Here is a 23,726-nt window from a genome sequence, read left to right as displayed (position 1 = left end):
GGCAAGCCCTGGGGCCTTGTGCTACAAGCCTGCTCTCCTCCACGTGGCATCTTTTCTCACCACAGACAACTCTAGTCCCATAGTGTCCATGTGGAGCCCACTGGCTGCACTGCCCACGAGTAAGGGATGCCTGTACCTCAGCCTCGATCTGCTACACAACCCGTTCCTGCTGTAAGTGTTCCTTGTCATGAAGGAAATAAATGAGAGCAGTATTTCTAAATATGGAACGTGCTGCCTCCAGAATTCAAAAGGCCTGGCACACATCGTGCTTTCTTCCTAGTTGTGGGAGATGGCAGATAATAATTTGTTCTAATGCAGTGGAGATGGGAGGGCATGCCCCAAGCCACTGGATTTCTAAAAACCTCACTGATGTGATAACCCCCTGAATTTTCATCTAGCTTTTATTCTGCCCTCTGGAATGCATGTATCTTAGTCTTCCAAAGTATTTGCCACTTCTTACTCATTTGATCATTCAACATAATAAGCAGTGTGACCTTCTGCAAAATGTCCAGATGGCTAATGTCCTTAAAACTATATTATGGGAGCTTAACTGGAGGCTCAGTGGTAAAGAATGCACCTGTCAGTGCAGGAGTCACAGGTTCGGTCCCTGGTCCATGAAGATCCCACATGCTGAGGAGTAACTGAACCCATGCACCACAGACTATTGACCCTGTGCTCTAGAGCCCAGGAAACACAACTACTAAAGCCCAAATGCCCTAGAGCCTGTGGTCCAGACAAGAGAAGTCACTTCAATGAGAAGGCTGCAACTGCAACTAGAGTAGCCTCCGCTCTCCACAACTAGAGAAAAGCCCATGCAGCAACACAGACCTAGCAGAGCCAAAAATAAATAAATAAAAGATGATATTATGGCAAAGGGCCATGGGGTCACAGAAAGTGGGACACAACAATGGCAAAGGGCAGATTAGCAGAGCTTCAGGGTAACATTGTGAGTGTATGCTGTGTCCTGTCCTAGTTGATGTGAGCTGCTTCGGTCCTCTGATAAGGATGGAAATGAATACACTTATTAGATAAGACTTCCCTGGTGGCTCAGACGGTAAAGCGTCTGCCTACACTGAGGGAGATCTGGGTTCAATCCCTGGGTGGGGAAGATCCTCGGGAGAAGGAAATGGTAACCCACTCCAGTACTCTTGCCTGGAAAATCCCATGGACTGAGGAGCCTGGTAGGCTACAGTCCATGGGGTCGCAAAGAGTTGGACATGACTGAGTGATTTCACTTCACTTCATCAGATTGATGGTAAACTGTATATCTAAGGCCATGTTAATCTGATCTAGCAAAGATACCATGTCCAGCTCACATCTGTAATTGGGAGACTACTGCTTGGTTGAGCTTATGGTAACCCACTGCTATCCTCCAAAACAAATCTAGTTTTTATAGGGAGCACACTGATGGATGGAAAAGGCATGTGATAAAGACTACTATTCCTGCTTATTTCAGTTTGGAGGAGCACTATTACTTGCCATACACCTCGTATAGTATTGTTTTTGACTTAAAATCTTCACTGGGGAGTGTAAGGTGGTTTCAGTCATCTACTTGGTTTTCTCTACCAACCCTTACCACACAGGACAAGGAACCAGTGTGGTTATCACCAGTACCTAAGTATAGCTGCTCCAGTCAGTCCTCTGAGAACCAGGGAAATGACCAGCAGGTGAGTCTGTGGAGCCAGTGACCTACCAGGAGCCAGACCTGGGTCCAAACTCCATTTATTACCTGACCCCTATCCATCCATTTCAACAAAAGAGTTACATGAGGATGCTTTGGGTCCCTAGATTGAGTACCTCAACTCACACCTTGTATCCAACAGTCCTTGAAAGGTTTTCATGTCCTTTTCCTTATAGTTTCATGAATAAATGGCTTTGGGCAAGGACTGAGGAAATCACTACTCATGTTGCCAAAATTCAGCCTCTGTGCACCAGTGCAGAAAGGCAAAGGGGGCCACAGTGGACTAATCAAGACTATGTGTCCTGCCATGAAGGGGGTTAGTGAGGAGTCTTCCAGTGTTCAAAGAGTAGGTCACGATTGACTTGTGGACATTCTTCTGACTAGTTGGTGGTGAGGTAACTGGGAGTCAACATCAGATCTTTATCAACTTTATTTAGGTATAATGTACATAAAGTAAAAATGTATAAACATTAAGTGTACATTTTGATGGTTTTGACAATGTAAACCAGTGACCAGATAGGTTACCTGTGTGCTTTTTATACTGTCCAGAGACTATATCAGGCCCTGCCTGTGAGAGTTACAAAGTAGCACAAAGCAGCCTTAATATGGTTAACCCCTTAATTAGGTTAGGCCTGGGATGTATGTACTCAGAGGCGCCAACTTCCTCCTAGGCTACCTGTAAGGCTACCTGAGGGCAGGACCCAGCTTGTCCTCTGCTGCATCCCCAGCACCTTGCGGCCTAAGGACACTCCATAAGCATTTGTTGACCTCGCAGCCTATGGACACTCCATAAGCAATTGTTGAAAGACAAATGAATAAACACGTAAAGTTTAAAACGCGTGATGAGTTCACGCCAAAGAAAATATCCATCTGGAGAAGACCCAGATCAATCCTGCGGGTTACAGTAATTAGAAAAAGGCCTGAAACTAAAGTAGTATTTCAAACGGGTCAAATTTCAGTAACATTAAGAAAAAATTCAAAGCTCAGACAAGCAATGGGCAAAGATAAAAAGGGTGGCCTAAAACACTTGCCTAGAGGACACATTGCCTGCACCCTGGTGGCGCACCACCAGATTTCTAGGCAGGGCTCCAGGATTAGCTGACCATAGCTGCACGGCAATGTCCTCCCTCTCACCAATGGGCAGAGAGTAATAGAGATAATAAGCCACATGCACCCAAAATGGCAAGGAAAAGCATCTTCTTCCGTCTCTGCCCACAGTGAGCCTCGCGACGACCAAGCCGAAGGGAGAGGACAGAGATCTCCAAGGCGCCCTCTTCTGGCGAAGGAGAGACTTTAGCCTCCCCTATTCTCGTCCTTCTTTAGGGTAAAACAGGTTGCAGGCCGAATTGTGTCGCCGCAGAAATGTCAGTGACACGCCCCATGACTGCCAAAGAATTAACAGTGCGGTACAGGTTCCGCAGGCTCGTTCCCACAAAAAGAGTGGACCTGCGGGATTCAAGGCCCCGTACTCACCTCCCCAACCACCCTGGTGGGTCGGCTCTCAGAGCCCTCCCTGTCCCCAGCCGCTGAGCACGCGGGTTAGCGGCCCCAGCGTCTCCTCCAGAAGGCCGTTCTCAAGTTCCCTTGCCTGCAGCCTCGAGTCGGAGAGGTGCGCGAGAGCAGAGTGGAGCTTTACTTACACCACCGCATTCATTCCCATCCCACCCACAGCGTACCCGAAAACTCGCGTGTCTCATCAGTTTGAACACTACGGACTAGGAGGACACAGCTCCTTTAAGGCTGGGCGCGCGCGGCGGACCGGAAGTGACGCGCGAGCGGCGTATTCCCGCCCTGCCCTTCGCCGCCTTTCGGTGGCGGGAACTCGGGATGCTTGCTGAAGGAGGCAGCTGTTAAGTGTCCCCGCTCTGCCGCTCGGGGCTTCCCGGGCCTAAGAGTCTCAGCCTGGGGGACGGAGCTAAGACTTCGTGACCACCTCGCCCTTTCCCTGTCCCGGAAATCTCAGGAACGAGCCGGCGGCGTCCTCGCTCTCCATACGAGCTACTGAAAGGCCCAGGCACTGCCGGCGAACACGCGCAGGGAACCGGGGAGAACAGGTGACCAGCGGGAGAAATTGCGAGGATTACCTTCGCCTTTCTCCACTTTTGCGCCCTCGATGCCTCTGTGATGTCTTGCACCCCTTGGTGTACGGGTAGCTCAGCCTTATCATCCTTCAGAGCCCTGCTTTGGGCGATATTACAGCCTGTTGCAGGGATGGACTAATCCAACAACGTTAAAAACCTTAGTTTACAGATATTAACAGTTTATTTTATTCATTGGTTATATACCCCTATGCTAAGCACAGAGCTATGTGTTTAAACAGTTCTTTTGACTTAGTTATCTTAAGAAATGGGCTTTTAGATTCTTTTACAGAAGGGGAAACTGGGTCTGATAAATGGTAATTCAGTCACCGAATCTTATAAAGCATCTATCCTGTGCCACGCCCTGGAAACACAACAGTGAAGAAAAAATTGCACTTCCAAAAAAATAAATAAAATTGCTACTAATGCTGGGGATTTTCAGGCAAACTATCCCTAAAAACAGCCTTGTGCTGCTTGGGTGAATGTTTACCTGAATGTTAATACTTATCTTATGGGTGAGATTTTGAATTTTTTAAACTCCTCATGCTTTTCTGCTTTGTTTTGATTTTTTCAAATAAGCATGCAATCAGAAAAACAGCTATTTACATTTTAACATCAGTGTCTCCTCTCCCCCAGTTCCCTCCCCACAAAAGCTTCTGAAGGCAAGCACAGGCTCTGCCAGTAAAATAGGCTCTTGAGTGGAGCTCTAGGCCCATGAGAAGCAGAGGGTTTTCATTTTTGGTCCTGGTACTCCTCCTAATTTTTGAGTCCATTCTAGGGTCTGAGCTAGAGCTAGGCTGATGACTTTTGAGACCCCTGTACAGTTTGGCCATTAATGCCATCGTACTTATCAAAAAGTTAGAAGTCCTTTTTTCTATAACTCCCTCACTATAAGTAGATTTTTAAGTTCCTTTAGCACTTTGGCCCACTAGTTTATGTCCCACTAGTCCTCAGTAGAATGCATTTAGGGGATGCTGGGTCACGGGGTGATGTCCTTCATGTAGTATTTATTGAATGTCTATATGGGGTTAAGTGTGCTTTCAGGCTATACTTCCTCATAATGGTGTCAAAAGAGCTTTTCCCTTTCTGTCTTAGACCTGGTCAGGGTGAAGTAACCATGCAGGCATTTCTAAAAGGCGCATCTATCAGCACTAAACCACCATCGACTAAGGATCGAGGAGTAACTGCCACTGCCAGAAGTAGTGGAGAGAACAAGAAAGCCAAACCTGTTCCGTGGGTGGAAAAATAGTAAGAACACGCGTTTTTGTTGAAATAATAAATTACCTCTCAGACCAGTTTTGATCACTTTTTCTTTTTAACTTAAGAGGAGGATGATTTGCCTTGCTTGTGAAGTGAAGTCGCTCAGTCGTGTCCAATTCTTTGTGACCCCATGGACTGCAGCCTACCAGGCTCCTCCGTCCGTGGGATTTTCCAGGCAAGAATACTGGAGTGGGTTGCCATTTCCTTCTCTAGGGGATCTTCCAGACCCAGGGATCGAACCAGGTCTCCCACATTGTAGGCAGACGGCTTTACCATCTGAGCCACCAGGGAAGTCCTTGCCTTCCTTTTAAGTGTTGCCAGTTAGGACTTCCCTAGTGGTCCAGTGGCTCAGACTCTGTGCTCCCAGAGCAGAGGGCCCAGGTTCTATACCTGGTGGGGGAACTAGACCCTACGTGCCACAACTAAGAGTTCACATGCCAAAGCAAAAATCAAAGATCCTGTATGCTGCGGCTAAGACCTGGCACAGCCAAATAAACAAATAATATTTTTCAAAAAAATCATCTTTAAAAGAAAATCACCCAATTGTAGAAGGCATAGAACCTTGGAACTGAAACGTACCTTAGAATACTCTAGCTTAATTCACTTATTTTCTGCATGAACTACAGTCTTCTCTGTAACTGAGGTCTGTGGTTTAGGGGGCTGGGATACAGCAGTGAAGAAAACAAAGTTTCTATAAACTGACCACAAGCTCTTAGGAGTTTTGCTTAAATCCGCGTAATCTGTTCCTCTTTTCATTACTGATAACTGGAAATTGTTGAGTTTTTGTTTATATATTTTTGGCAGAAACAACACTGATGAGGCTGTTAAATTTCAGTCAGTTAAGTGATATTATAACAAGTAGTTGTAACCCCTAGTATACCCTCAGTTATTACCAAAGAATTGCAGATTACTTATAAGCCAACTTAGGCCTTCATAAGTTTTGTTTGGCATCAGTAATGCTTTTAAAAATGGGAAATTTCACATAAAAGTCTAGAATCTTTTTATTAAATAAATTACACAAAGGTTAAAATCTAGATTTTCAGCTGCTCAGGAGATTAGGCAGCACTATATTCAGGTTCTCACCTGAAAACACTTAAATGGAATACTACTCATTCTGGAAGGGTCATATGTTCCTCACTTCACTGAAGTCCCTACTAGTGTCTCTTGTCTTAAACTTGCATTTTTCACTCTTGTTATCTGCCTGGACTCTGTAGGTATTTGACTATGAAACCCTAGTTTATTTACTTATTTATTTCTTTGAAACCCTGGTTTATAATACATACTGGTTTTCTAAGATAACATCTGACATAAAATATCTGTCTGGTGTTGGTCTGTTTACTTAGAAAAGTATAAATAGAAAAGAGCTTTTGATTAGTTAACTAAGCACAAAGCCTAACCTTAGTGTTGGATAACTTAGCTTAACAGCATTAGTTATGTAAGACAAAAGTTATACTTCATATTGATTAAGCTTGTTATTTTGTTAGTGTCAAGTGAATACATAATTGTTACCTCTTTTGAGGTTGCTAAATAGGTCTCTCTTTTCAGCTTAGGTGCATGTTGTCAAAACATGTTACTTCCTAGGCAAGTGTTCACTTTACATTTTGAACCAGTTGACATTTGTGATGTTATAAAATAAAATCCCATTGCATAATTTTTGTAAGCACAACAGATGTAAACAATGCATCTCGAAGAGTGAAACGTCACTTCATTTCATTCCTCAGTATTTATTTGCCTGAAGTGAATACAGATGGGGTTTCCATATCCAGTTATGAAAGTTTCTCATTTCATTACTGATATGAGAGAATTATCATTGGTATTTTAACAAAAGGAAAGACTTCTGTGGCTACTGTAATATACTAAATAAGTTTTTTTCCCTCCCCAGTCGCCCAAAATGTGTGGATGAAGTTGCTTTCCAGGAAGAAGTGGTTGCAGTCCTTAAAAAGTCTTTAGAAGGAGCTGATGTGAGTAGCATATGCTGTCTGGAGTCCTAAAGTCATTGGGAGATTTAAGAATTCATTCACCCTCTTCCTTCCTTTATAGCCTCCAGTCCCTTTTAAATACTATTCTGTATATACATGGTAGGCCCTTTATTACTATTTGTACAGTGCAGGAGTAGTTCAACAAATATTTGTTGAGCATCTCTTCTATCCTATGGTGGCCTTGTTATATGGTACACAAGTGGAGTTCATTAAGCAAGATAGACTGGGTCTGTTTGCTCATGAGCTTTCATTTTGGTGGGGAGAGAGAATAAACATGTAAGCACAATAAATGAGAGAATTATAGATAATGATAGCTACCATCCTAAAGGAAATCAACCCTGAATATTCATTGGAAGGACTGATGCTGAAACTGACGCTCCAATATTTTGGCCATCTGATGTGAAGAGCCTCATTGGAAAAGATGCTGATGCTGGGAAAGATTGAGGGCAGGAGGAGAAGGGGGCGACGGAGGATGAGATGGTTGGATGGCATCATTGACTCAATGGAAATGAGTTTGAGCAAACTCCAGGAGACAGTATAGGACAGGGAAGTTTGGTGTGCTACAGTCCATAGGGTTGCAAAGAATCAAAAACGATTTAGCCACTGAACAACAATAGATCCTATGAGAAAGAGTCAAAGATTCTTTGAAAGTATGATTGCTCACCTAATTTTAGGATTTGAACTCTTAATACAATACCAAAAAAAAAAGTGTTCTATTTACAGCGTCATGTCACCTGCTGTGATATATAGGATAAAGTGTCCTTGAGTGTGTTGCATTTTCAATTAATTCAGAGACAAGATAAACCCATGTGAAGAATTAGTAGTTTAAAATTGTATAAGGCAAAGTGTTGCAAGAGCTTAGTGGAGGACGGGAAACAGTTGCAGGTGATAGTGGGATGTGGTTTTTGCTTTATTCTGAAAATTTTCTTCCTTCCTCTCAACCTGGTTGTTTTGAATTAGAGATTCTTTGGGTTTTGATGCCATTATTCTCTTCCTAGAATTACACTGCAACAGTATATATTTTGAAAGACGTTATATTTATAAAACTGTTGAATCTTCTTCACTAGTATTTGTCTTAATTTGATCCACATACCTTTAGCTTTTAATTTTATAATGGCATACGATTTAAATTGCATGCTAATATTGACACAGATTGCAGGACATGATGTTTTTTTAATTGCTATGATTCATCAACTCCTTAAAAAAATGAAGTGGAATTATGATCCAGTTCTTGATTTTATAGCATCTAATTTACAAGGCTGAATTAAGAACTTTCTTCTTTAACTGCTTGTTTAATAATTTGTGTTTCTTTTCAGATTTAAGTTTTTTGAAACTTAGAGTTAAAGTAATTTTTTTAATTTTAAAGAGTAAAGGAAATTAAAATGGATAACCTGTATAGCACAGGGAATTCTGCTTAATGTTATATGGCAGCCTGGATGGGAGGGGAGTTTGGGAGAGAATGGATAATTGTGTATGATTGAGTCCATTACTTGTCCACCTGAAACTGTCACAACATTGTTAATCAGCTATATTCCAATACAAAAAAAATTTTTTTAAAGAAAGAGTAAAGCAAAACAATTCATTCCTTTGTTTACACTAAAGGATATTAAAGTAGAATTATAATTTTTTTCTGATTTTTTAGAACTGATATTGCATGTACAGTCCTTGAGTGCTCTATATTGTATATATTATCAGAGTATTACATAATGTGAGGCTTAATAATTTTACTGTATTTTAAAGAATTTAAAGTATTCTATGTAGTAGTTGACTGGATGAATCATTACAACTACTGAGGTAGTTGGATCAAAGTAAAAGTGAAGTCTTGAAGATGGCTGGGAGGTTTTGTTTTTAAATAGTGAATCTCATAGTTTGTATCTTAAACAGTATGTTACCAGTGTAACGGTAATACTTTTTAAATATATCTATGTATTGGTTTATTTACGTGGCACATTCTGCAGGAGATGCTGAGAACATACATGTGAGTAGAACAAATAAGATTCTAGTCACGCTTCCCATATAGTGAGGTGAACAGGCGTTTTAAGTTAAACCCAACAGCTAAATAAATAACAGTAAATAATTGCAGATTACATCACGTGCAGCAGAGACCACTGAGAGAATAACAGAAGAGACCCTCTTTAGACTGGGTGGTCAGGGAAGGCTTCTGACTTGTGGTACAGCAGGAGTTGATAAACAGAAGAACGGAGTCAGACTTCAGCTCATGGGGAAGTATATGTGCAGGCCAGAAAGTGCTTAGCTATTGGAGGCCATAGTGAGTTGGCATCTGGAAGGAGAGAGAGGTGGTGAGAAAATGATGGACATCTTTGTAGGTTACAGTAAGCAAGTTGATTTGGGGATGTGTTCTGTTTTTCTCAGTAGAGTATGAATGTGGTGAATAGCTTTAAGTAGCAAGTAGAGTGGCATCTGATTCGAGTGACGAATGAATGGATGGGAGGAGGGAGGACGGGGCAAGAGTGGAAGCAAATAAAGCTTACTGCTTAGTTTCCTATGTGCGGTGATGTCCATACATGAAAGGACATACTGAAGAATGTAGTTTCACAAAGACAGATATCATATGATACAGCTTATGTACAGAAATTTTTAAAAAAAAGATACAAATGAACTTATTTACAAAACAGAAACAAAGTCACAGACTGAGTAAACAAATATATCCTTACTAGAGAGGGGAAGGGTTAGTGGGTAGATTGGGAGTTTGAGGTTGACATGTACACACTGCTATCTCTAAAATAGAGAGCCAACAAGGGCCTACTGTATAGCACAGGGCACTCTGCTTACTACTCTGTAATAACCTAAATGGGGCAAGAGTTTGGAAAAAAAGATACATGCCTATATATAACTGAATCACTCTGCTACACACCTGAAACTACCAGTTATATTCCAATATAAAATCAAAAAATTTTTTAAAGTATACAGTTTCATAACAGTGCTCATTAGAATTTAGTACATTTGTTAATCTGTACCACAGATGAGTTGCCTGTTTGATAGGAGCCAAGCCAGCTAGATTTAAGGTTTAAAAGAGCTAGTTATTTAATCTTATCCTATCTTCTACTGATGAAATATATGCAGGCATCCCTACAGGCAGGGTGCATAATCATGATGTGGACTATCCTGTGACAGTAGATGCTTTTTTTTTAATGTTTCTATTCTTGGAACTTTAGCTCATGAAAAGCCCCAGTATGCCATTTTCATTCCTTTTTCCTTGATATTGGCCAAATCCAATTTGGTCAGTGTCCCTTTTGAAGCAACTGACATCTTTATAAAATATAAAATCTTGCCCAGTCATGAGTTCAGATGTGAGATAAAAAACTGACAGAAGCCCAGGATTCCATTCAGAAATAAGAGGTTTTTAATTCCTGCTTTGAAAATCCCACCTATGTATTAGATTAGATATAGAACAATCGTAAGTATTGATTCAGTTTAAGATACTAGAAAGACATCTTGGGGAAAAATGAATAGTGTTTGTGAAAAAGCAGGATTTAGTACTATTATTACTGTAATACCAGTTATATTAAGAAATCTTTGTATTCAGACATATATGCCCTATGAAGGAAGTCATTGCATTCTTCTGTAGACATTTTCAGTCATTTTTAACCTGTATCAGAATATAATTTTTAAAAAAATAAAATTTAACTTCTGCAGCTCCCTAATCTCTTGTTTTACGGGCCACCTGGAACTGGAAAAACATCAACTATTTTGGCAGCAGCTAGGGAACTCTTTGGGTAAGTTGAAATCTCTCTCTTTTTTAAGACTTGACACTAAGTATCTCTGGTACTGCTTTTCTTTCTCTAAAACTTTGCATTTGGTTTTTCTGTGAGTTTGTTGTTGGGTTGATTTTTGTTCTGATTTTTTTTCTTAATAAACCAGTGGACTGTTTTCAGTTCTTCCCCTCCAATAAATTAGTTTGCCTGTACCTTTTGTAACCTTTATTCTGAAACTTGTTCAAGCGTTTGAATGTACTACAAGGAGCCTTGTGATTTTTTTCATCACTTTAAAACTCATTGTCATTTTGGAGACTAGAGGACCCTATCTGCAGTCATGCTGATAGTTTCATCACTCTTAATGGTCATGTTCACGTCTGTGTCATAGAATTTGCTGTTTTGATGCTACTGATGTTGACCACCCCTTCTTGAGTTCTTTCTTGCTCTGGACTTCCCAGGGCCTGCCTCCAGAGTGGCTGGGCCAGCTCCATGCCCTCAAGTATCCTGAGTGTAAGCAGAGTATCATAGTTGATGCAGTATGATTCCAGGTACAGCAGAAAATCTCTATGAGCCACCTTCTTAGAGTCCTCTTCCTAGATTGACAGTGTTTGGCTTAGCCAATTCTTGTAGTAGGGGGGCCTGGAGCCCTTTATCTAAAGTTAAAAGATATATTTCACCCTCTGTCTGGTATCCATGCAACATGCACCAACATAACATCAGCTGTTTTTAATTTATCCAGGATTTTACTATCAGGCATATGGCCTAAGGGTACATTTGAAATCCTACACATGAAAATAATTAGATGCCTCTGAAACCACCAAATACGGAAGGATAATTAGTTCTGTTGAGGTGTCAAGGAAGACAAAAGGGGAAGCTGCTCTGAACCTAGTATTTTGACAGCAACATTTGTTTTCTTAAGAAAATTTTAAAGGAGCTTTTTCGATTAATTCGACAACTCAGATCCAGTCTGAACAGTCCTTAGCAATGCAGTCATAAAGAAGCTGTTAAGTGTAGTTTACTATTAGTTGTTCTAGAGTAAGTTAGTCCAAATTATATAACTTGTAGAAAGGACTTAATTGTAAATCCCACATATAATGGAATATGTGGTTTTAAAATAGAAAATACATGTTCACAGCTTTCTAGATGTTGATGCCCATAGAAAAATGCAGAGGATATCATGCTGTTTAGGAAAAATAAAGACTAAATCCCTACTCCTGTTCTATATATATATATGTGTGTGTGTGTATATACACATACATACACATACACATAGAAAAATGAAGTATTCAAAACAGTGGTTTAGCAGGGTATGCCAGGTGTTTTTATTTTCTTTTAAATTCTCAGATTTTCCTACGAAGAGCTACTTTTAATAATTTTTTTAAAAGAACTAAAAAATAAATAAACTTCATATTTTGATCCAGTAGTTTTCCTTATAGCATGATACTTTTTGGAAAGAATTCAAAATATGCTACATTGCACCATCATTTTAAATTGTAACATATTTAAAACTAAATGTTTAACAATAGAAGGATGTTACCAGTCTTAGGTTAGAAACTCATAGCTATTAAAATGGTTTTTACAGTGTTTATCAAGACATGGCAAGATGTTTATGAACAGTACAAAGTGGAAAATTGATTTAAAATTTAGCACATTATGTGGTATCATCACCTATTTTTTTTTTTTTTTTGATGTATCAGATAAAAGCCAGAATGTTAACTATATGACCTTGCAAAAGAAAATACAGGACTGTGTGCCTTATATCCATATTGTTAACTACGTGTATTTTAAACTATTGAAAAATGTGCAGATGTTAAAATATGGTTTAAACCTGGTTTACTTATGTGCTCTATGATGTTTCTCATTTTTTTTTTTTGACATAGGCCTGAACTTTTTCGATTAAGAGTTCTTGAGTTAAATGCATCTGATGAACGTGGAATACAAGTAGTTAGAGAGAAAGTTAAGAATTTTGCCCAATTAACTGTGTCAGGAAGCCGTTCAGAGTAAGTAAGCTCGCCTTCCCTTTTCTATACCATGTCTTTGTATTTGTTTAAAATACATTTCTGCCAGAATTTCAACTTTTTTCATATTACATCATATTTTTATCTAAATTATTTAAAATTAGAAATGACCTTTCCATTAGTAACTAATTTTAAGTTATTTAGCTATCAGGGGTTTTTAGTTGATATTTTGTCTAAGGAGTATTCATTAGTCAAATATGGTTTGGTGGTACACTCAAAATAAAAATCCTGATTTTTAATAATAATTCAAAAAAAATTAAAAAATTAAAAAATAATAATTCAATAGGGATGTTTAGTCAACTGCGTATACTCCTTAGGTGGCAAAGTTCCAAGGTTAAATTTTTGGTACCTGGCATATATTTAATTTTATATGAGAGCACACTTAGGAATTTGTAGAAAGTGAATGACAGTTTTTGATATCTGCCTTGGATTGACAATATATATATATATATATCATATACTTGATAAGGGACTTAGATCAAGAATAAAGAATTCTTACAACTCAGTAATAAAAAGACAACCCAATTTAAAAATGGGCAAAGGATGTGAATAGACATTACTTACTCCAAGGAATATGTTGTTGTTGTTGAGTTGCTAAGTCATGTCCAACTCTTTTGAAACCCCATGGACTGTAGCCCACCAGACTCCTCTATCTGTGAGGTTTCCCAGGTAAGAATATTGGAGTGGATTGCCATTTCCTCCTCCAGGGGATCTTCCCAACCCAGGGATTGAACCCGAGTCTTCTGCATTAGCCAACGGGTTCTTTGCCACTGAGCCACCAAGGAAGCCCAAGGATGATAAACAAGTGGTCAATAAGCATATCAAAACATGCTCATCAACATCATGAGCCAGAGAAATGCAAATAAAAACCATGTTGAAATACCATTTACACCCATTTAGAATGGCTATATGGAGAAGGCAATGGCAACCCACTCCAGTACTCTTGCTGGGAAAATCCCATGGACGGAGGAGCCTGGTAGGCTGCAGTCCATGCGGTCGCTAAGAGTCGGACACGACTGAGCGACTTCACTTTCACTTTTCACTTTCATGCACTGGAGAAGGAAATGGCAACCCACTCCAGTGTTCTTGCCTGGAGAATCCCAGGGATGGGGGAGCCTGGTGGGCTGCCGTCTATGGGGTCGCACAGAGTTGGGCATGACTGAAGCGACTTAACAGCAGCAGCAGCAGAATGGCTGTAATCAAAAAGACAGAAAACAACTGGTATTACCAAGGATGTGGAGAAATCAGAACTCTTATACATTGCTGGTTGTGATGTAAAATGGCACAGCCACTTTGAAAACAGTTGGCAGTTCCTCTAAAAGTTAAATATGACCCAGCAATTCCAGCCCTACAATATATACTGACAGGATATGAAAATATATACACATGTACACAAATGTTTATAGCTGCAGCATTCATAATAGTCAGAACATGGAAAAAACCCAATATCCATCAACTAAAGAATGGACGAATGAAAAGATAGTATGTTCATCCATTTGCCGTAGTATTTGGCAATAAAAGGAATTGAAATAATGAGATACAACATGGTTGAACCTTAAAAACATTACATTAAGCAAAAGAAACCAGTCACAAAAGACAGCATATTATGTTGACAATATATGATTCCATTTATGTTGTGTCCAGAATAGGCAAACCTGTGGAAACAGAAGGTAGAGATTCCTGATTGCCTATGGCTGGGAAAGTTGGGAGAGAAGCGAAATGACTCCTAATGGGCACAGGGTTTCCTTTTGGAGTGACTAGAATGTTCTAAAGTAGATTGTGATAATGATGTATGAATTAACTCCTGTGTATTTCTCTGAATCAGTGGAAAGCCATGTCCTCCTTTTAAAATTGTGATTCTGGATGAAGCAGATTCTATGACCTCAGCTGCCCAGGCAGCTTTAAGACGTACCATGGAGAAAGAGTCTAAAACCACCCGATTCTGTCTCATCTGTAACTATGTCAGCCGGTAAGTGTTATCGCCCTAAAGATAGATACCAGGGAACCTTACTTTGATAGCCCCAAACAGAGGAAAAAAATGTTTCAAGGTTACCCTTAGTTTCCCCTTCATCAAATCTTGATTTTTCTTAATAAAGTTCTTTGGGGGAGTTTTTGTAGACAATGACTTGTTTTTTTCCAATATTTTACAGAATAATTGAACCTCTGACCTCTAGATGTTCTAAATTCCGCTTCAAACCTCTGTCAGATAAAATTCAGCAGCAGCGGTTACTAGACATTGCTGATAAAGAACATGTCAAAATTAGCAAAGAGGTAATTACTATTACTGTTACAGCTAGTGTAAATTAGTAATTCCTTTGATGAATGCCTATGAAGAAGCCCTGAGAGTCAATTTTGTATTGCTTCAATTTCTGATGCCAGTTGCTCAGACAAAGTTAAGTGAACAACTGGAATGTCTAGGAATTATAGGTTTAGCCTTTCTGTTGCTATTAGAAATTTATTATCTGTCAATATTTCAGACTCAAAGCTGAGGCAAATTTCATACATAGACTACAAATTCTTCAACAGCAAATCTCTGCATAGTCATTACTAATACTTCTGTGCAAGAATTAATTAGGTATGATGCAATTCTGGTAATGATAGAGTATATACACCCCTATTCATTGCAACAGAATTTAACCATAATTTATGTAATCAAAGCTGTCTCCATGAATCCTGCCACTATAGAATTGACATTCTTTATTAAATTCATCCTTAATTGGCCGTGACAGGTTAAGAACAACTTTTTTCTCTTTAGGGAATAGCTTATCTTGTTAAAGTGTCAGAAGGAGACTTAAGAAAAGCCATTACATTTCTTCAAAGTGCTACTCGACTAACAGGTGGAAAGGAAGTCACAGAAAAAGTGATCACAGATATTGCTGGGGTAAGAGCACTGGGTATCCGAAAATTCTTTGACTTTTTTGTGACTTAAATTTACTTCAGCAGATAGTGATTATGTTCTGTCTATTCAAGCTGCTTCAACAAATGCCATAGACTGAGTGGTTTATAAACAGCATTCTCAATTTTAAAGATCAAGTGCCCACAGATCCAGTGTCATGTAGAGGACATACTTCCTAATTCAGACTGGTTCATACCTCCCTGCATCCTTCTGTGCTAAAAGGGAGTATTTGGTTAAGGGCATAAATTCAATTTGCAAGGGCTACACTCATGACCTAATCACCTCCCAGTGGTGTCACCTCCAAATACTATCATGTTTTGTCTGTAGCTTATAGTAGCTGGGAAATATCAGAATGCAGGCAGGGATGTGGCTGTTAAATTTCAAAGGGTGGGTCCTATCCAAGGGATAAGTGACTAAAGGAATTCTTGTGCCACACCCTTGTCTTCAGATGGTCCTTTCCAAACTTAGCTCTGTTTACTGTAATGAAACTGACCAACTGGCCTCTGTATTGACATCTAGGAGAAAGGATTTTGTAAATGCCTTCTTTTGGTTACATGGCAGTGCCTGATCTTTTAAAGATGGGCATGCAAATCAAGGCTGGACCTACCTATCTGGAGCCTAAAAGTTTTTTGCCTTCCTGTAACTGCAAAACATGTGCTGCCTGAAAGCATTTAACAGGGAGTGGGTACGAGACTGGTAGAGAAGTCAACTGTCTTCACCCAGAAACTAATTCTTTTAGGTAGTACCAGCTAAGACAATTGATGGAGTATTTGCTGCCTGTCAGAGTGGCTCTTTCGACAAACTAGAAGCTGTGGTAAAGGTAAAGTGACTCTACTAGCCTTGGGGGAGGGTGAAGGGATAATAATGCTAAAATATATACATTTTGGTTATAGGACTTAATAGATGAGGGTCATGCAGCAACTCAACTTGTAAATCAACTCCATGATGTGGTGGTAGAAAATGATAACCTTTCTGATAAACAGAAGTCTATTATTACAGAAAAACTTGCTGTAAGTAGGCATTCTACATTTCAGCACAACATACACACCACACCCACAAAAGGGCAGTTTTACTTACTATATTTCATTTTCTTGTAGGAAGTTGATAAATGCTTAGCAGACGGCGCTGATGAACATCTGCAACTGATCAGCCTCTGTGCTACTGTGATGCAGCAGTTAACTCAGAATTGCTAAAACTATATTCAGTATGTATTTCATAAGCAATTTATAATAAAATAACCAAAGCACCTTTAAAGTGAATATACAATTTATTTAACATTCAAACTTCATTAAGACATGTGCAATATGGCAATTTTACTGGGGGTTTAACCCTACCTAGGATGATTGCTTGCTGGGGCTTAGCAACAGGGTCCAGTTCACACTTAGCACTAATTAAATACTTTATTGAATAAATATAATACCAAACAAAATGCATTCAAAAGCTAAAAAAAAAATCAATTTTAAAGGCCTTTCTATTCAGGCTAATGACAAACACAATAAAGGCAGATATGCTAGTTTAACATAATTGGCTGATTTTATACAGCACTTATATCTTTTAGTCCACAAGTATATTATTAAATGATAGAGAACATCTAATACAACCATTTCTACAGAACTAGGAAATAAATTTCTAAGAAAGAAAGATTTTACAGACCCCATCTTTTATACCCACCCCAACAGTCTAACTCTAAAGAGGATAAAGCCAATGACTTTCCTCACAAGAGCTCACGACTAATGTCGCTTTGCTATCAAAATCTGTATTTCTGATCCGTTATGAGCATTGAGACAAGATTCAAATATTCCCAAAGAAAGAAGCACAATGCACGTTGTGATCGCCTATTCAGCAACAGCGAGCACTGCATTCAAAACTATCTCATCCCAGGAATTAAATAAGGTCGGCCACATTCATTGGCATTTCCTCCACTGTAGTATTGTAGAAAGTCTCAATGTCACGAAGAATCCTCTTGTCTTCTTCAGTAACAAAGTTTATAGCCACACCTTTCCTCCCAAATCGACCCCCTCTGCCAATTCTGTGTGAGGAAAAGAAATCAGCCATTAGAATATATTACTTCTCACATGCTGCATGAACTACTGAACATGATGATCCACTTGTTAACCATCAGCTGCTGTTTACTTATCAAGGTTATAGTTCGTGCTTCTAATTGGAGCACTAGCTGCTCAATATCTAGAGAAAAAAATCTTCCTCTGCAGTTAGTGCCAAAAGGATTCAAGGCTTGTCTGGCTGCAAAATGAGATTTTATCAGGTGTTTTGAGCATTACTTTTCTTTTTTAAAGCAGATGACAGTATTGTGTTTGGGGTAGTGAATTTAAAGCCCATACCAAAGTGGGCCAGCCAAGAGCAGATGTCGGCCTGGGACAGATGTCAAACACCAGGGATAAAACAAAGAAGTTATGTAATCCATTTCGACGCACTTCTGGAACTGTAAACTGCAAATACAAATGCTGCAAGGTTAACTACTGTCTAAAACTTAACAACTTTTTCCAGTGGGAAAACAAGTATTTGGTATGGTAACCCAAACTTATCACTGCTTTTTTGCTCAGTTTCACACGTTGTAACTCAAATTACTCAAACGTGTTTACCTCCAAAACATCTCTTTAACCTTCCTAATAGAAACCAGACAATACAAACCACCTAATAGGCTAATACACAAAATGCCTTAGCTGGAGCATGTTAAAATATCAAATAATCATGACAAAAAAAAAAAAAACAAGTATAAATACCGACTCGCTCTTTATTCAAACAGTGTGCTGTTTCGCTTATGATTCCACGTCCTAAATTACGTCAACGCCGTTTCTGAGTGCCATCTCGTCATCAACTGCTGCTATCGACTCCTGTATTTTTTAAAAAGTCTTTTTTTACATCATATAACAAAGTACAATTCAATTTACTTAGGGATAAAGCCACTATAACTAAACCAGGGACTGCTCAAATTGCTACCAGACAACACCAAGAAAATCCCAACTATAGAGGAATCACCAAGAAAGCACATGGACACAAGAGCATCACTAAAAATAAAGCTCAAAAATAAGCTAAGACCAACAGATCTAAAACAACCTGATCTCTATGTAGAGTCCACAATTTGGGCAACATTCACAACTGTTTTCCCACTGTGCACAATCTTCCCAAGTACAGTTTTAATTATATCCTACCAAGTTACTATGTCTTAATACTTAATTCCCTGATTTGAAGTTACCTTTCAGACAATTTAGTCAGTAGAAAAGCAATGAGTTACACCAATACATCACTAAGTCAAGATGCCATCTACTCACCTGTGAATATAGTTTTCACGATTGGTAGGTAGATCATAGTTTATAACCAATGACACTTGTTGCACATCAATTCCACGAGCCTGAAATACAGTGATAATGATGTTCAAATTCTATGTAATATAGGGGCTTCCCCAGTGGAAAAAAAAAAAGACATGGGTTCAATTCCTGAGGTCCCCTGGAGAAGAAAATGGCAACCCACTCCTATATTCTTGTTGGGGAAATCCCTGGGCAGAGGAGCCTGGTAGGCTACAGTCCGTGTGATGTAGGCCACAAAATAGTAATGAACTATACTAAGTGGTATAGCTCACTGTGGAGCATGGCCTCCTTTGTTCTCCCAAATAGCCCGAAGGTGGTAAAGGCCATTAAGAAACCTTCCCCCAATAACAAACTTTTGGTGGATTAAAAAGAGCATTAAAATACTTACCAACAAGTCAGTAGTGATCAAAACACGGCTTGACCCTGATCGAAATTCCCTCATAATAACATCTCTTTCTTTCTGGTCCATGTCACCATGCTGCAAAGTAACAAACCTATTAATTCAAGAATCACCAATCAAATCAGTAACTTAACTTTATCAGCATGTATGAGACCAAGCGTTCCTGGCTGCTACTGGAGCATAGCAGACAGGTATAGTAAAGAAACAACTTTATTTTTAGCAGGGGGAACGACAACACAGCACTTAGCAGCTATATTGTAGTCTAAATCCTGCTTGAGTGAAAGCAGAGGTTTCAATTACCATTACTAGGTTAGAATACCTCTTACCAGGGCAGAAACTGTGAAGTCCCTGGCATGCATTTTCTCTGTGAGCCAGTCCACCTTGCGCCTTGTATTGAGAAAAATAACAGCCTGTGTAATTGTCAGTGTCTCGTACAAGTCACAAAGTGTATCCAACTTCCATTCCTACAGTAATTCAAAGAGAAAGTAACAGTCACGAACAACTGTTTCAAACTTCCATTCTTTAAAAACTCATTTATTAGATTGGTCTAAAGACATATTGCACCAAATCTTAAGACAAAGGACACTGGACATTAAGAAAGAGGTCCACCCCAGTCTTTACAATCTAGTGCAGTTTCTCTTCTTCTTGTGTATACTCTGCTAGCATTATTACAAAAACCAAGGTTATCTTGGTTTCTGTAATTTTAGCACAGTGCTTATACAAGAAGGTAAAAACCTAACTTTTTAACAATTAGAAAAATTACCTCTCTTTCAACATTAATATAAAACTGTTTGATTCCTTCAAGGGTCAATTCTTCCTTTTTCACCAAAATTCGAATTGGATCTCTCATGAATTTTTTGGTCACTTCCAACACATCCGTTGGCATTGTGGCAGAAAGCAACACCACCTTAAAAAGATACGTTGTCACACGTAGTTAGCACAACTTTCACAATACTCAAGAGAAAACATTTTGAAATCAAGCACCTCTGAACATGGAATTATACCAGATAGAAATAGTTATCCATCAGTTGCTGTTAAGTAGGGGGAATGACACAAAACACTTCAACTGTAATAGTGCCTGTGTTAAATCTGATCTCCAGCAATTTTAGGGGACTAAAATAAAGCTCACCTGAATACTAGTATTTAATTTTTGGAAAATCTCATAGATTTGATCCTTAAACCCTCGGCTCAGCATTTCATCTGCTTCATCCAAAACGAACATTTTGATCCATTTTGGAGCTGTTAAAAAATAAAAGTCATACCATCATATCTAAATTCTCAGGCATACTATTTATTTATTATAGTAAAAACTACTCATCAGCAATACTTACAGAGATATCTTCTGTTTAACATATCGAACACTCTCCCTGGTGTCCCAACAACAATATGTGGTGCTTCAGCCTGCAGTTTTTGCATTTCATTTCGAACATTTGTTCCACCAATGCAGGCATGACAAGTTGCTCCCATATAATCTCCAAGTGCCAGAATTACCTTTTGGATCTGAAAGCCAAAAGCTTTAATTATTATCCTGCAGAATTACAGGCTTGTGACTATAACTTCGAAAGCGTAATGCCAAGTATCTGGTCTGCAAATAGCTTTAATGCATGCACAGCACTTAACTACTTCCAAGCTTAAAATGCAGACCAATCTAACTACCTCAAAATAAACTTTTGTGAAAACATCTTGTGCCTCATCAAACTTTGAATCCTAATGCCCCAGGTACCACCTAGGTAAGTAACAAAAAATACTTCCTCCACTATCCCTCACTGTGTAGGAAAGTGTAAGTAGTGATTAAAAAAAGTAGCAGTTTTAGCTGGAAGTTAATATTTATCCCCGAAGGGTACTGTGACTTAACAATCTTGGCCTTAATAAAGCCTACAGGTTAGCAAGGCTTTACTTCAAAGCCAATAGAGCAGTGAGCTTTGAAAACTGCAGCATGCAAAAGATGTTATCACAAACTACTGAGACTGTCAAAGGAGAACGTCACTGCAGTTTTCATGTTGCACAACTGCATTCAAACTTAAAAATGAAAACGTGTCTAGTCCACCCTGAACAGAAACCTCCAGTTTCTCAGTCTGTTACACAACCCTGCAAACCATACCTGCACACCCAGTTCCTGTCTAGCTTTCAACAAAACTCCCTGCATGCATGGACAGTTAAAAGGAGGGCTCTATAGGACAAATTTATACTAAGCTTTAAATTCTTCACAGTTGTGAAACCTGAAACCTATGCAACACGCAAGCAGTTTTTTTCAACTACACTATCAATACCTGTTGAGCCAGTTCTCTGGTGGGGGCCAATACTAGTGCTTGGGTCTCCTTGAACTCAATCTCCAACTGTTGCAGGATGGAAATAGCAAATGTGGCTGTCTTGCCAGTACCTGACTGAGCTTGAGCAATCACATCATACCCTAAAAAAAGTAGGATACATATTTACCGATCCCACATCAAACCGTTACTTCTAGTTCACACCATGTATTCCATTTGGAACATGAATTATGCCCAAACAATAAAAGTGATCAGCAATGAGTATTCTCTTCATTTCAGGTCAGTCCCGAAAGATGATTGCCATCATTTCACTTTAAGGAATACAAATAAGCGCTAGTTCCCCAAAAGGTAATTTTCCCATATTAGAGGGGAAAAAGATCCAGATCTATGTTTAACAGTTAACTCATTTTTAAGAAGGGTCAGCAAGTTCTTTTACCTTTAATACATGGAATAATAGCTCTCTGCTGAATAGCTGATGGCTTCTCAAAACCATAAGCATAGATGCCCCGAAGAAGAGACTCCTTTAAGTTCATATCATCAAAGTTATCAACAATCTCATTCCAGTTGCTCTGAAAGTTAAAAAAAAAAAAAAGGAATAAATGGGATGAACCAACCCACCTTTCCAACGTTCCAAATTCCACATCTATTTCTTACCTCGATGACACCATCGGGGTCCATTCCCTCTGGGCCGCCATGTTCTCTGCTGACAAAAATACTGTAGTTAGAGAACATCCCTTCCTCACAACCCCAAAACTGCACATTCAGGGGGATAAAAGCCCTTTCATAACCGGTCTCACCCGGTCACCCTCCCAGGCACGTGTAAACTTTCTAAACGATTAGAGGAGGATGGTGCCGCAGAGCACACGACATACTGCGCGCCACTCAAAGGTTAGGAACCAGGGACGCCCGGAAACCCTACGGACGCAGGCCCTTCCCCCCAGGCCCGAGCGCTCCCCTCTCGGCCACGGACCATCTCGCGAGAGCTCCACGCGCCGAGCTCCGCCCCTAACACTGCGCAAGCCGGGGTGATTGACGCGGGCCAAGGCCCGGCAAGGCCTTGCCAACGGTTCGCCGGGAACGTGTGGCCGGCCCGGCCCGGCCTCTAGCCGCCGCCGTCCTGCCCTTACCCGAACCTATCGTCTAGCGCCCCCAAACCGCGCGGTTGTCCGCGAATAAAGCTTCGGGCCCCAATTACACTGTACCGACTGCGGATTGCGCCACGGCTTCCACTAAACGCCGGGCTCCGCAGAGACAGGGGAAACTGCCGCGATTTCAAGGCGTATTTGGGGAAAACACACTCTTTTACCACCCCGTTTTCATACTCTTCCCCCACAACCTAGGCCCTACCCACCATGGAAGCTTCTCGAAGGACAGTGGGGTACTGTACCCCAAGGCAATGCCTAAAACCCAGGATTCCCTGCCTCCTCACCACCTATTACAATCTCCACCGGCGTCTTAGGACCTATAGCACAGAACACCACCGATGAAGCGCCATACCTGTTATAATCCGCGGAGCCACCAGACATGATCCGAAAAACCACTCAGTGCCGGACTGAAAAGACAGCCCGGCCGCGCCACCCGTTTTTTATAGGCTCGCGGCCGGAACCCGTTTTCTGCGGAGGAATTTTTCCTTCGCGCTTCGGCTGGCCAGAAAATTGTGACCCTAAAGTGCTTATCTCAGAAAATATCCTAAGCAAATCGGTGTTAAAGCCAAAATTAGGTTATTTGCCGATATTACAGGGCTGCTGAGAATCCCAGGACCCTGGGGAAGGTTGGAACTCTTTGCTCTGCAGCGGAAGAATATTGCAGCAAGCGGTAGGCCGACCGCGCTCCCGGCCCGCCCTGTTCCTACGGGGTTTCCGCATCCCCGAAGCAGAGGCAGCTGGGGCGCTGGACAGGACCGAGAGGCGGAAATCTGGGGTGCCCGGGGCTCTGGGCTCCCCCGGCTTCCCCGCCGGTTAGTGGGGCCAAGCTCGCCAATCCAGCGGCGCTCCGTGCCGGAGAGGCAGGCAAGTCTATACGCTGCACTGGAGGGGACTTGGGTTGTTCCGCCTGTTCCCACCGCTACCTAACTTGAAGATGAAGAGCCTCCTGGCATTTCGCCG

At 40.4% G+C, this 23,726-nt stretch overlaps 2 protein-coding genes and 4 non-coding genes across 9 annotated transcripts; 1 reads left to right on the top strand and 5 right to left on the bottom strand.

Moving 5' to 3' along the window:
• Positions 1–3,461: 3,461 nt before the first annotated feature.
• On the top strand, positions 3,462–16,882 carry RFC4 (replication factor C subunit 4). The gene is made up of 11 exons (XM_043874371.1): positions 3,462–3,735; positions 4,855–5,007; positions 6,902–6,980; positions 10,656–10,735; positions 12,595–12,714; positions 14,558–14,701; positions 14,883–15,003; positions 15,488–15,613; positions 16,368–16,448; positions 16,522–16,638; positions 16,726–16,882. Exons 2-11 carry the CDS (start codon positions 4,877–4,879, stop codon positions 16,819–16,821), a joined length of 1,095 nt encoding a protein of 364 aa, XP_043730306.1. The 5' UTR covers positions 3,462–3,735; positions 4,855–4,876; the 3' UTR covers positions 16,822–16,882.
• EIF4A2 (eukaryotic translation initiation factor 4A2) lies at positions 16,877–23,307 on the bottom strand. Of its 4 annotated transcripts, none has more exons than XR_006335285.1 (12): positions 23,119–23,307; positions 22,276–22,324; positions 22,058–22,190; positions 21,625–21,764; positions 20,686–20,854; positions 20,484–20,593; positions 20,118–20,261; positions 19,681–19,818; positions 19,343–19,432; positions 18,919–18,998; positions 18,370–18,480; positions 17,565–17,657 (listed from the first exon to the last, which is right to left on the bottom strand). XR_006335285.1 is itself a non-coding variant. In XM_043874368.1 (11 exons), exons 1-11 carry the CDS (start codon positions 23,145–23,147, stop codon positions 17,513–17,515), a joined length of 1,227 nt encoding a protein of 408 aa, XP_043730303.1. In that variant the 5' UTR covers positions 23,148–23,307; the 3' UTR covers positions 16,877–17,512. The 4 variants fall into 4 exon arrangements, 2 of the variants coding, with proteins under 2 accessions (XP_043730303.1, XP_043730304.1); XR_006335286.1 differs by having other exon boundaries at positions 18,374–18,480; XM_043874368.1 differs by lacking the exon at positions 18,370–18,480 and having other exon boundaries at positions 16,877–17,657.
• LOC122676258 lies at positions 19,178–19,316 on the bottom strand. Its single transcript, XR_006335528.1, has one exon. It is a non-coding gene; the product is annotated as a small nucleolar RNA SNORA4 (small nucleolar RNA).
• LOC122676242 lies at positions 19,498–19,629 on the bottom strand. Its single transcript, XR_006335515.1, has one exon. It is a non-coding gene; the product is annotated as a small nucleolar RNA SNORA63 (small nucleolar RNA).
• On the bottom strand, positions 19,908–20,083 carry LOC122676282. Its single transcript, XR_006335550.1, has one exon. It is a non-coding gene; the product is annotated as a small nucleolar RNA SNORA81 (small nucleolar RNA).
• LOC122676285 lies at positions 21,867–21,935 on the bottom strand. Its single transcript, XR_006335553.1, has one exon. It is a non-coding gene; the product is annotated as a small nucleolar RNA SNORD2 (small nucleolar RNA).
• Positions 23,308–23,726: the final 419 nt, after the last annotated feature.

This window comes from Cervus elaphus, chromosome 19 (assembly GCF_910594005.1).
Source record: "Cervus elaphus chromosome 19, mCerEla1.1, whole genome shotgun sequence".
Taxonomy (NCBI): domain Eukaryota; kingdom Metazoa; phylum Chordata; class Mammalia; order Artiodactyla; family Cervidae; genus Cervus; species Cervus elaphus.
The sequence above is the reverse complement of the archived record's forward strand: the minus strand, read 5'-3'. Positions and strand labels throughout refer to the sequence as shown.

What these genes read in the sequence shown, in the direction of transcription:
- EIF4A2 (XM_043874368.1), bottom strand. Translation starts at nt 23,147, where the DNA reads ATGTCTGGTGGCTCCGCGGATTATAACAG. An exon ending in AATTAAATACTAGTATTCAG is followed by an intron (nt 20,262 to 20,483) that starts GTGAGCTTTATT and finishes TATCTTTTTAAG; the next exon opens with GTGGTGTTGCTTTCTGCCAC. An exon ending in CGTGAAAACTATATTCACAG is followed by an intron (nt 17,658 to 18,918) that starts GTGAGTAGATGG and finishes TTCCTCACACAG; the next exon opens with AATTGGCAGAGGGGGTCGAT.
- RFC4 (XM_043874371.1), top strand. Translation starts at nt 4,877, where the DNA reads ATGCAGGCATTTCTAAAAGGCGCATCTATCAGCACTAAACCACCATCG. An exon ending in ATCTGTAACTATGTCAGCCG is followed by an intron (nt 14,702 to 14,882) that starts GTAAGTGTTATC and finishes AATATTTTACAG; the next exon opens with AATAATTGAACCTCTGACCT. An exon ending in ATGTCAAAATTAGCAAAGAG is followed by an intron (nt 15,004 to 15,487) that starts GTAATTACTATT and finishes TTTTCTCTTTAG; the next exon opens with GGAATAGCTTATCTTGTTAA.